Genomic DNA, 10395 nt, shown 5'->3' with positions numbered 1-10395 from the left:
GATGGGTTGACCCAGCCATAATTTTTGGGGATTTTTAAAACTGATTACAATTGTTCCACTTGGTGATTAAAGATTGACAAAATTCAACTCTTTGCTTATTTTATCTTTTCCTTTTCTTTCAGTAGTATATAATAAAAAGCAAGCACAAATGAATGATGCAACAAAAAATGTCACCTTGTTTGGTGTGGATATTTCCAGATTCAACAAAGCAAGACAATTCTTCATCTGTACTTGTGGAATATTTTCATTTTATTTACTCTATGGATATTATCAGGTAGGGAATGGATTATTGATTATTGAAAAACTTGGTTAAACCATCTCCTTGATGCGTGGCTTGTAAAACTAACCGCGGGTATTTCACTTGATTGTGTCATTTTTCTAAAGCTCTTTTCGTTTGAATCAGACTTGTCATTTCTTCATATTATATGTACTAGTCTCCACTCATTTCAAATCAGTTTTTTTCTACGATGGACCAAACAGCTGATTGGTTGTAAGTGACGTATTGACTAGTTTTACATCACTTACAACCAATCAGCTGTTAGGTCTATAATTTATTTATGCCTGAATACATTGCAATGATTCATATCATGAATAGTGCCTCTGTCTTTTAGCTTAATGTTATCGTGATTACATATTTCTTTCTTACAGGAGCGGATTTTCCTAATACCTGGCTTCAAGCCTCATGGTTGGTTTCTAACATTGGTTCAATTTGCTTTCTACACTTGCTTTAGTGTCATTGAAAGTCTTGCTTTATCCATTAAACTTGAGAGACGGTAAGCAATTTTAGTAATCAACGTCAGATTTCCTTTGTCAGCCCAAGGCAAGTTTCAAACCAGGGTTTGAGCATTTCTTTTTGATAGGAGCTGGTAAATATTTATCGAGTAGCAGAAAAGCCATATCTTTCCGTCATTGGCTTGACTTGAATCTTAAAAATTAGTATCTTTTTACGAGATATTAAATTTTACTAATGTGGTCATCTTTGGCACTGAGATCACCCTTAACATGGAAATTTCATGTTTTCAAATATTTCCAACCCCACAAACAGAATAGAATGGTAAGATGGAAATGGTCTTACTTTTTCAAAACACTTGTTTTAAGATCGAAAATTCAGTTAGCAAATGTTTTTCATTTTTAACAGCATTCCTATGAAGACATATTTCATTTTGGCATTTCTAACAGTTGGTACAATGGGTATGTCAAACGCCTCCGTTGGTTATTTGAATTACCCAACACAAGTTATCTTCAAATGTTGTAAACTCATACCTGTCATGATCGGTGGCATCCTTATCCAAGGTATTATTTTAGATATGGATCGCGGAGGATTCTTAAAATGAATTTTTATCATCTAATTATAGGTTCATCTTAAAGATGGTGATAACAGAAAAAGAACGAGGGGTCATTTATTAAAATTGGTGCATTCCTCGTCCAGATATTTCGGGAAACTTGATTTTGTCACTTTTCCAATCTTTTTACTCCCGTCTCGCGCGAACTATTAAATTAGATTAACTTGAATAAATTGTGTCTCTTTCAATTTTGTTGTATACAGTCGAAATCGCTACTTTCTACTGATTACCAAGAAAAACTATACATGTTTGTCAAGATATTGTGAGCTTACAGTTAAAGATTGTTTGCTGATATTTTTTATGAGGAAAGCTCACTGTAATTTTGATATATAAAACTTTAAAATCGGTTCGGTTAAACAAAAGTTATGAGTAAGAAACTAAAAGTTTTTGACCTACCAAGAATGACAAAATTCATTCTTTTTCTTGGCGCACCCGGTACAACCCTCTCTAAGTCGTCAACCGTTTCAAAGTTTTCAGCGCTTTGACAAGCAGATTATTCAATTTCGATTTGAATTTGATTTTCCTTTGTAAAAGTACTTTCATTGACCCATTTTTCTTCTTTTAGGCAAACGTTACGCAACACTGGATTTCATTTCATGTTTATGCATGAGTGTGGGTTTGACACTCTTCGTTTTAGCTGACTCAGCAGTTCAACCAAATTTCAATATTACAGGTATTAGTTTTTTCGTTTGCTAGTTTTTAATTACTTTTTTCTTCCGTCGAAACAAAAATTTACTACGTTTATGACTAAGTCGTTATATATCGCTGCAGCCCATGCTACCACACGCTCACTTTATGGTTTCCAAACCACTCTCTCGTGACATTTATATTTATAAAAGAATTTTTCCAAGTATTATTCTAACTTTTCTTGAGACACCTCAAGAAAGGCAAATACTTTCCAGTTTACTTTAGCACGCAAGCAAAAAAAAAAACAAAAAAAAAACAGGCCAAAGTTTGATCAGCAAGCTGTGATAATTATAACTGGTTAGATTAGTACAAAAATGGCGTTTTTCTATTTTTCAAACTTTTTTATCTCTTTTCTTTCTAGGGATAATAATGATGTCATTAGCGTTATGCTCGGATGCAGCCATCGGTAATGTCCAAGAGAAAAATATGAAGTCTTTCAAACCATCCAACACTGAAGTTGTGAGTAATGCTCGATGTTCCTTATTTCTCCGTTGGACTACGTAAAAGGCTTAATTTATGTGGCTTTGGTTTTATTGTTGATATACTGGGTGGTCCAAAAAAGTGTCCATACAATTCAAATTTGATGTATGTAGCAAGTTCTATTGGCCCTATTGAATTTAAATTTGGTACAGACAATCTTTCACATAACTCTGAACATCCCTCAAAATTTCATTTTCAGAAAACAATTTTTCGAACAGTTATAAGGTTTTAAAATTCGGGGGTCAAAATTAGGTACATGGTTGGTTTATTCAAGACTGGACTTTATTTCATTCATCGAAAATGGGGGTTTCTTTATTATACACTTCGTTCTTCTTTTAACAGGTTCTATATTCATATGGTATTGGATTTTGTTACATGTTTGTCATATTGATGTTCACTGGTTCACTTCAAGCTGGTTTTATGTATTATCTGAAGGTAGTGCTGTTCAAAAGGTCTCTGAGAGCAATGTTTAAATTGCTACCCCGAATCACTTTATTTCTAGTTACCAATTTCTCATTAGTTAGGAATAAGCTAGGTCTCATCCATGCTATATCCGCCATCTTTGATCGAAGTTTTTTTGAAAGTTGGTACCAATGAAGTATAAGCCCGAAGGGCTAGAAGTCAATCTCCTTGGTAGGATTTGAAGCCAACAAATCCTACCAAAGTTGCGCGGCCTTGAGCGGCTCGCCTGGTTTTTACACAAATGACAGATTGAAACTAAAATTTACCGCTAAGTTTCGAAAAAAATATCAATCGTAAACTATTTATTTTAACTAATTGCTAGATTCAATCTGTCGTCAAAAATGCGGCGCATTTTTTAAGGCTCTACTTTTTCTTGCCTGAGAAAGGTTAGGGATTGAACTCTAGCCCTTCGGGCTTTAAACTCAATGGTTGGTACCCGCAAAGAACCCATTGTAGTGTTTGAAACTTTGCCTAACGACAAACGGCGCTGCGTCATTATTTTACAAGCGAAACTAGATCTAGCGCTCTCTCCGCGGGTACCGCTTGGTCCAGGGATATATAAAAGTGGTCTCATCGACTTGACTCGAGACGTTTTTTGAACTGTTTTGTTAATGTCTTGTTCTTTCTTCTACAGATATTCCAATTTTCATTTTTTACTTTTTAGAATCCATTGGAAACGTATGGTTACTCGTTAGTGTTTTCATTGACTGGTTATCTTGGCATCAGTTTTGTGTTGACTTTCATTCGATTATTTGGTGCACTGATGACCGTCACAGGTAGAACATTTTTTTATATTACGGTTAACCCACCAAAACATAAAGGTTTCTTGGCCAACCATGTGACATAATGTGAATTCTAATAAATTTTTCCGTTTATTATAAAGAGACTAGGGGTCCATTTGTTTCAGCACCATTTATGCCACTTATGCCACCTTTTTCCCATTTGTTTTATCGAAATGTGTTCAAAAGTGTTAAAAAATACTTACATTTTTACCACCTCAATTTACATTGATCATTTGTGTTCTTTGTGTCAAAGTGGAAGTTTGCCAAGCTTTTCCAAGCAAAAAGAAATTCGCATTTGTTTCTACATTCTGGGTCAAAAGTGGAGAGTAAATTGTAAATGGCGGCAATAATCGAATGCATAATTACGATGCGTTTCACTTTCGTTTTCTTGTTAGTTTGTTTACATTTCCGACATAATTTATGCGACCATTATTGACGTAACTAAGAGTTTGCAAGATGGTAGACTTTTGCATTTTAACACGGTTTCCATTTGTTTCAAACGATGGTGCCATTTGGGGGAAAAGTGGCTCAAAAGTGAAATTAATTTTTAAGAAGTCCAAAAAAAAACAGCAAAGAAGAGGTTATCAGTTGAACACAGTTCTATTTATATACAGAGTATCTTGCGTTTTCTCTGTTTGACTTGCATTAGGACAGGACAGGTGACTTTTTGCTTCGTTTTTTTTCATTATAGATATTTTCGATTTCTCTTTATAGTGACGACTTGTCGGAAGGCACTGACTATCATAATATCTTTTACTGTCTTCTCGAAGCCTTTCACTATACAGTAAGCTACTTCTATTATAACTGTTTTTACTAACTAGTCAAATGAATTTACGTACCCATGTCCCAACCACAGATATCTGTAAAGCCCGAAGGGCTAGATAGGCAACTTTAAGCTTTCTCCAGCAAAAAAAAGTGAAGCAAAAATTTGACTTTTTAAATTTCGTGCCGATGGATAGGATCTAGCATTTTAATTGTTTTCGGAGGGCGAGATCAAAAAAAGTAGGCGGCAAACGCTATTTCACATCTCTCAAACCAGTGAAATTGCATATTTTAGTCACGTGACTCTGGTAGGAAATCCTTCCAAAGATGAGCTTCACTTTTTGACCAAGGCCGCAAATCTAGCCCTTCGGGCTTTACAGATCTGTGGTCCCAACAAAGCTTTTAGAAAGGCCTCTTTTTGTAGTGGCTCCTGTTCATTACGTGAGCTTTTTCATGATATGCACCATATTGCAATGTCCTCTGACATTACATCATGGACCCAACAGCTGATTGGTTGCAAGTGACGTATTGATGGGTTTTACGTCACTTACAATTAATCAGCTGTTGGGTCCGTGATGTTATGTCAGAAGACATTGCAATGATGCATATCATGAATGGGGCCTTTTTACGCCGACCCTAATATAAAATGTATACCGAGTTTATCGTTCTACATCTGCAATTTGAGCTTTACTAAGCTCATTTGACGTCAATCGGTATTTCGATTATCAGCCGGATCGAGAGAGAATGATATATGAGTGAAGGTAGAGAGTCTATCACCATATTTCCCTAATACCCTGCCTGGCAGTACTTAGGATTCGAACACTTGCGGCGTAAGTTTGTGATCGAAACCTTCACACTACCTAATGTAACAGCACTCCTTTTTGTACCTACAAGTGAAAAACACCACTAAGGCCTGGCCTGATGGATTTCTGTTTCTGTTCTAGATATTTATGGTCGGGTTGTATCGTGCTTCTTGGTATCTTTTTAAACGTATACAAGAAGAATGAACAAATTATGAACACTAAGATATTATCCATGATTCATTGGCTAAGTAACAAGTTAAATAGTCAACACTATGGGAAAATGGTACAACAAGTTTGACGACTTGTAATATTTTTCTGACAATATTAATCGGAGGTTTTAATCGGATTTAGGTAGATTTTGAGATATTTTTAGGTATTTATTGTTAGTATATTTATTCGAAAATTATTTTTCATATCATGACTTTTGTACTGTAAATATTATGGACTGTTTTGTTCATTTGTTTAGGAGGAAGTTAGTCTCTTTTGGGAAGTTCGCAATGTTCTGCACACCTAGTAAATTTCATATTATCTTTCCATCTTTTTTTTTCTAGATTAAAAAAAAACAGGAAAAATGTCAACCAATATTATCATCTCCGGTATAACAGCTTTCTCAGCTATCCAAGTATTTGATGGTGGATTTAGTAGCATTTCAGATGTAGTTGAAGAAATTGGTAATTTTGGTTCTTGGATCCATTCGCAAATGCCAGAGAATCGTTTCTTACGAACGTCAATATACACAATCAGCGCGGTCGCTTTTGTACGCTCTTTACCGTTCATCCTGAGGAGAACTGAATTCTTCCGATATTTTGAAGAAGAGTGTTATTTCTTTCATAGAACTTGTAGCAAACCAGAAGTCATGGAAATGAAAGAGGAACTATTGAAGGAATTAAAGAACGCAGATTTAACATCTGATAAATTTCCACTAATCAATGATAAATTGACCATATTGGAATTGAATATAGGGTCTGGTACTAATTGTTCATATTACCCTGACAATGCTGTTGTCATAGGAACCGATTTTATAGAGGAACAAAAGGAAAACATTGAGAATAATTTTCTATTCAACGATGATGAACGTTTAACCCTTGATCGTTATATTCCTACGCGTGTTGAAGAGTTAGCTAGTATACCAGATAACTCTATCTCCTGCGTTGTTAGTTTCCACGCGTTGTGCAGTGCACGTCAGACTAGTCGTGCTTTGTCAGAAATCAAAAGAGTTTTGATGCCGGGTGGGAGGTATTATTTCATTGAGCACACAGTTGAAAGAAATAGATTCACATTTTTATGGTTGGCCCAATTAAATTTCAGCTTATCCTTGTTCATGTATGCATGCTGTTTGAAAAAGATGGAAGAGTCTATTGAGCATGCGCGGTTCTCCAAGTTAACAATCAAGCAAAGGAATGTCAGTATGCGTAACGCAAGAGGTCCAATGTTTGCTTTGACTCCTCATGTTTATGGATATGCTATCAAATAAAATGCTGGAACATTTTACGTAGAGAGATCAAATATTTGTTGCCCTAAGATGTGTGCTTCCAGTAATGACTTATAAAAAAATGTATGGAAAGATAGAAACCTCCAATGCACTTTTGGTTGAAACATCAAAACGAGGCCATTTTGCTGAAACGAAGAAAAATCAAATATTATTTTTTTTCTTAAGATGGTGTGCTTCCAGAGATGGTGGATAGTAAGTTGTATGGAAAGATAGAAACCTCTCATGCACTTTTGGTTGAAACATCAAAACGAGGCCAATATACATGACGTCACTAATCCGATTGTTCTTGATTGTTTATGTTTTAAATGCACTTTTTTATAGCCTTACATTTTTTCATTCACATCATTCATTTTATTTTGCATTTGTTATTACCAACGATTGTTTCATCGTAAATTATTTATCAATCGAATGAATCGAATAAAATTATCGAATATTCTCCCTGGGTGTAATTCAAAAGGTTACTGTAACATTTATTACTCTCAATTTCTAGGGATAGGATATACCCGGTAAATTTAAGATCTTTAATCTCTGACAGTACACAGTAAAACGAACATCCAGGCCCGGCGGAAGCGGGGAGACTGTAGCCTCCCCACTTTTGAGCAAATGAGATAATTTTCTCGATTCCTCCCCACTTTAACGGTTGTTCCGCCGGACCTGATATCTAGAACTTGCCTTTCTCTCGTTTAGCCTGCATACAACTCTAAAAAAAGGGCAACTTTTGCTTTTTCTATCTAAACACTTGTCGTGTGTCTGCCTGTTTCGGTTTCAGTTACAATTCTGTGTCTAACCATTACAAATATCCTCTGATTTCCTAGCAACAATCAACGAAAAACATACTTTAGTTTAGCTATATCACTATATCACTCCACCGCAGAGATAATAAGAGACTAACCATGTTTTTTTCCGCGAAGAAAAGTTTGGTACAGGCTTGTCACTCTAAATTTGAAATTTTCCGACTGATTTTACCTGCTCTAATTGTTCCTGTTTCTTTTTCAGAAAAAATAAAACAAAAAAAATAGAAATGTCGAACTTGGTAATATCTGGTTTAACCACAATTACAACCATCCAATTATTCGATGGTTGGGACAATATATCCGAAATCTTAGAAGACATCCGTAAAATTGGTTGCTCCTTACATGACATGCTGCCGGAGAATAAATTCATACGTGCCTCGTTCTATACGGTGGGTACGGTTGTCCTTTTACGTTCCATCCCGTTTATTTTACGCCGTACGTCTTTCTTTACGTATTACGAGAAAGAAATGATTTATTTTCATCGTTCAAATAATAATAAACAGATCTTGGAAATGAAAGAAGAGTTGCTGAAAGAGTTGAACGAAGATGCTGATACTTTACCAAAACTGCATGGTGAGAAACTAATGATTTTGGAATTGAACGCTGGGTCTGGCACCAATTCGGTGTATTACCCCGAAGGATCGTACCTAATAGCCACTGATTCTCGAGAGGACGAAAAAGAAAAAATCGAGAATAATTTCTTACTCAGTGATGACAATGAGGATATTAAGAAACTTTCTTTAGCCTCTTACATTCATACCATACCGGAGGAACTAGCCGGTGTACCAGACAACTCAATATCATGTGTTATCTCATTCCATTCACTATGTAATGCTCGTAAGAAGCAAAGAGCTTTGGATGAAATTCTAAGAGTATTGATGCCAGGTGGTCGTTTTTATTTTCATTGAACATACTACAACCAAAGAACGATTTTCAACTTTATGGTTAGCGCAATTGAATTTTCGTCCGACCATGTTTTTGATATCATGTTGTATTGATACACCAGAATATTATATCGAGAAATCGAGGTTCTCCAAAGTATCCTATAAATTTGCCTGTCTGGATATGAAAGGTGTGATTGGACCTTTGAAAAGTCTGGTACCTCACGTGTACGGTTACGCAATCAAGTAATGACCGAGGTTGTTTTAGACATATTTAAACAGATATTTGCGCTTGAGCCGAGCAGTTCACTTGATTAAACTGTCCAGAACTGAAAACTCAAAGTATGACTTTGGAAACAAATACGTGTAACCTAGAAGCTATTAAAGGATTATAAAAACAATTTTTTTCGGCACTGAAAGGCCAAAAACGGAAAAGTTGGATAGCCTTTTTTCGGGTCTCGCCCTACGACATACCACGATTGGAGACGTGACGACCGTTCTAAAGAATTGTCTGTCCTTGTGACATTTGTTTTATAACCGACTGAAAGCTTTATAATCTCATTCAAAATGCTCCGTTTTATTTAATTCACCGATGAACATTATTTTTATACCCTTATACTCGAAATATCATTTATAATTATAGACTATTTTATATGCAGTTTGAGATTTTGTAGAATTTAAAAATTTAGAATTTTTTAGAAAATATTTACAATACGTGTAGTGTTAGAATGATAGAAAAATTGCCAAAATAAAGGTTGCTTGATTTGATGAAATACCAACAATCAAGAAGAATCTCTGATTCTTGAATAATGACCTTCTCGACATAATTTTGTTGCTGACAATCATTTGACCGTGATTTTTTTGTGATTATGTGCTTAATTCGTGACCTTTTATTCCTTATTTTTTATCACATTTAATCTCATCGGTGTGAGGTCGATATATAATGGACCGCATATATATTTACCTAATGATATTTAGTGCCATTTTTTTTCGTACCTACTATATATAGGTACCTAAAAAGTATAGGTTTTATGACCTTAAATTGATTTGTGTAATCTCTAGGTCAAAAACATGATTTTTTGAAGGGATTTTTGATAAAATTTTCAATAATTTCGAATTTTACGACACTTTACGATAATTGAAATTCTTGAAATTAGGTATTTTATGAAAGTACCTATATTAGAGATTGTAAAAAAGTGAATCATACAATATTAAACTACCTTATTGGAACTAATTTTTGCGGGAACTAATTTTCGCGGTCGAAAAAAAATATCCGAAAAATTGCATTTCGAGGGTTTTAATTTTCGCGGTTTTTTCCATTCTGGAATTTTCGCGGGTTTTAATTTTCGCGGTTTTGCCTTTTTTTGGACAAATTTCTTTCATTTTCCTAGGGATTTTTCAAATTTTTCGATAAAATTGGAAAAAATTGTATTTCGCGGGAATTAATTTTCGCGGTTTTCGACTCTCAAAATTTTTCGCGGGATCAAATTTTCGCGATTTTGACGAAAAACCGCGAAAAACGCTAAAATTAAAACCCGCGAAAATTAGTTCCAATAAGGTAAGTCTGGTGGTTAAGAGAGCCCAAAACCCAAGTTTGTAGGTTTTAAAGGGTATGTGGTTTTAAGGGGTATCCACTGGTACTAATTGTTAAATAGCATACTTTTTTTTTGTTCTTTTTTGTTTTATCGCTCCTTTTATGTTGTTGTGTAATAATCCCTCCCCTATTATTAAAATCCCAAACATATACTTGCAACCAGGTAGTCATCCCATTGATTAGTCGGGTAACCTCTATATGGATGGCCAGAGCCTGGCCTGCTCCCCAACCTAATTGTATTGTAATTTTCACATATTGTAGATTTTAGTTTAAATTATGCAGGCAAATAAATCATTTTTGAATTGAATTGAATTG

General features: G+C 35.0%; 2 protein-coding genes across 2 annotated transcripts; both read left to right on the top strand.

The window, feature by feature from the left end:
• The first annotated feature begins 126 nt into the window (after positions 1-126).
• LOC136808407 (adenosine 3'-phospho 5'-phosphosulfate transporter 2-like) lies at positions 127-5740 on the top strand. The gene is made up of 9 exons (XM_067064943.1): positions 127-274; positions 649-773; positions 1139-1293; positions 1909-2016; positions 2392-2489; positions 2853-2945; positions 3637-3748; positions 4469-4538; positions 5461-5740. The coding sequence occupies exons 1-9, from the start codon at positions 149-151 to the stop codon at positions 5615-5617; spliced, it is 1044 nt and encodes a 347-aa protein (XP_066921044.1). The 5' UTR covers positions 127-148; the 3' UTR covers positions 5618-5740.
• A 136-nt stretch (positions 5741-5876) lies between these two features.
• LOC136808408 (thiol S-methyltransferase TMT1A-like) lies at positions 5877-7267 on the top strand. The gene has a single exon (XM_067064944.1). It carries the CDS (start codon positions 5891-5893, stop codon positions 6791-6793), a length of 903 nt encoding a protein of 300 aa, XP_066921045.1. The 5' UTR covers positions 5877-5890; the 3' UTR covers positions 6794-7267.
• Positions 7268-10395: the final 3128 nt, after the last annotated feature.

Source organism: Clytia hemisphaerica, unplaced genomic scaffold (genome assembly GCF_902728285.1).
Source record: "Clytia hemisphaerica strain Z4C2 unplaced genomic scaffold, Clytia hemisphaerica genome assembly, whole genome shotgun sequence".
In the NCBI taxonomy this organism is placed as follows: domain Eukaryota; kingdom Metazoa; phylum Cnidaria; class Hydrozoa; order Leptothecata; family Clytiidae; genus Clytia; species Clytia hemisphaerica.
The sequence above is the reverse complement of the archived record's forward strand: the minus strand, read 5'-3'. Positions and strand labels throughout refer to the sequence as shown.

Excerpts from the sequence above, each read along its gene's own strand:
- LOC136808407 (XM_067064943.1), top strand. The coding sequence starts at position 149 with ATGAATGATGCAACAAAAAATGTCACCTTGTTTGGTGTGGATATTTCC. Across the intron at positions 275-648 it reads TACTCTATGGATATTATCAG|GAGCGGATTTTCCTAATACC; the intron begins GTAGGGAATGGA and ends TCTTTCTTACAG. Across the intron at positions 774-1,138 it reads TCCATTAAACTTGAGAGACG|CATTCCTATGAAGACATATT; the intron begins GTAAGCAATTTT and ends CATTTTTAACAG.
- LOC136808408 (XM_067064944.1), top strand. The coding sequence starts at position 5,891 with ATGTCAACCAATATTATCATCTCCGGTATAACAGCTTTCTCAGCTATC.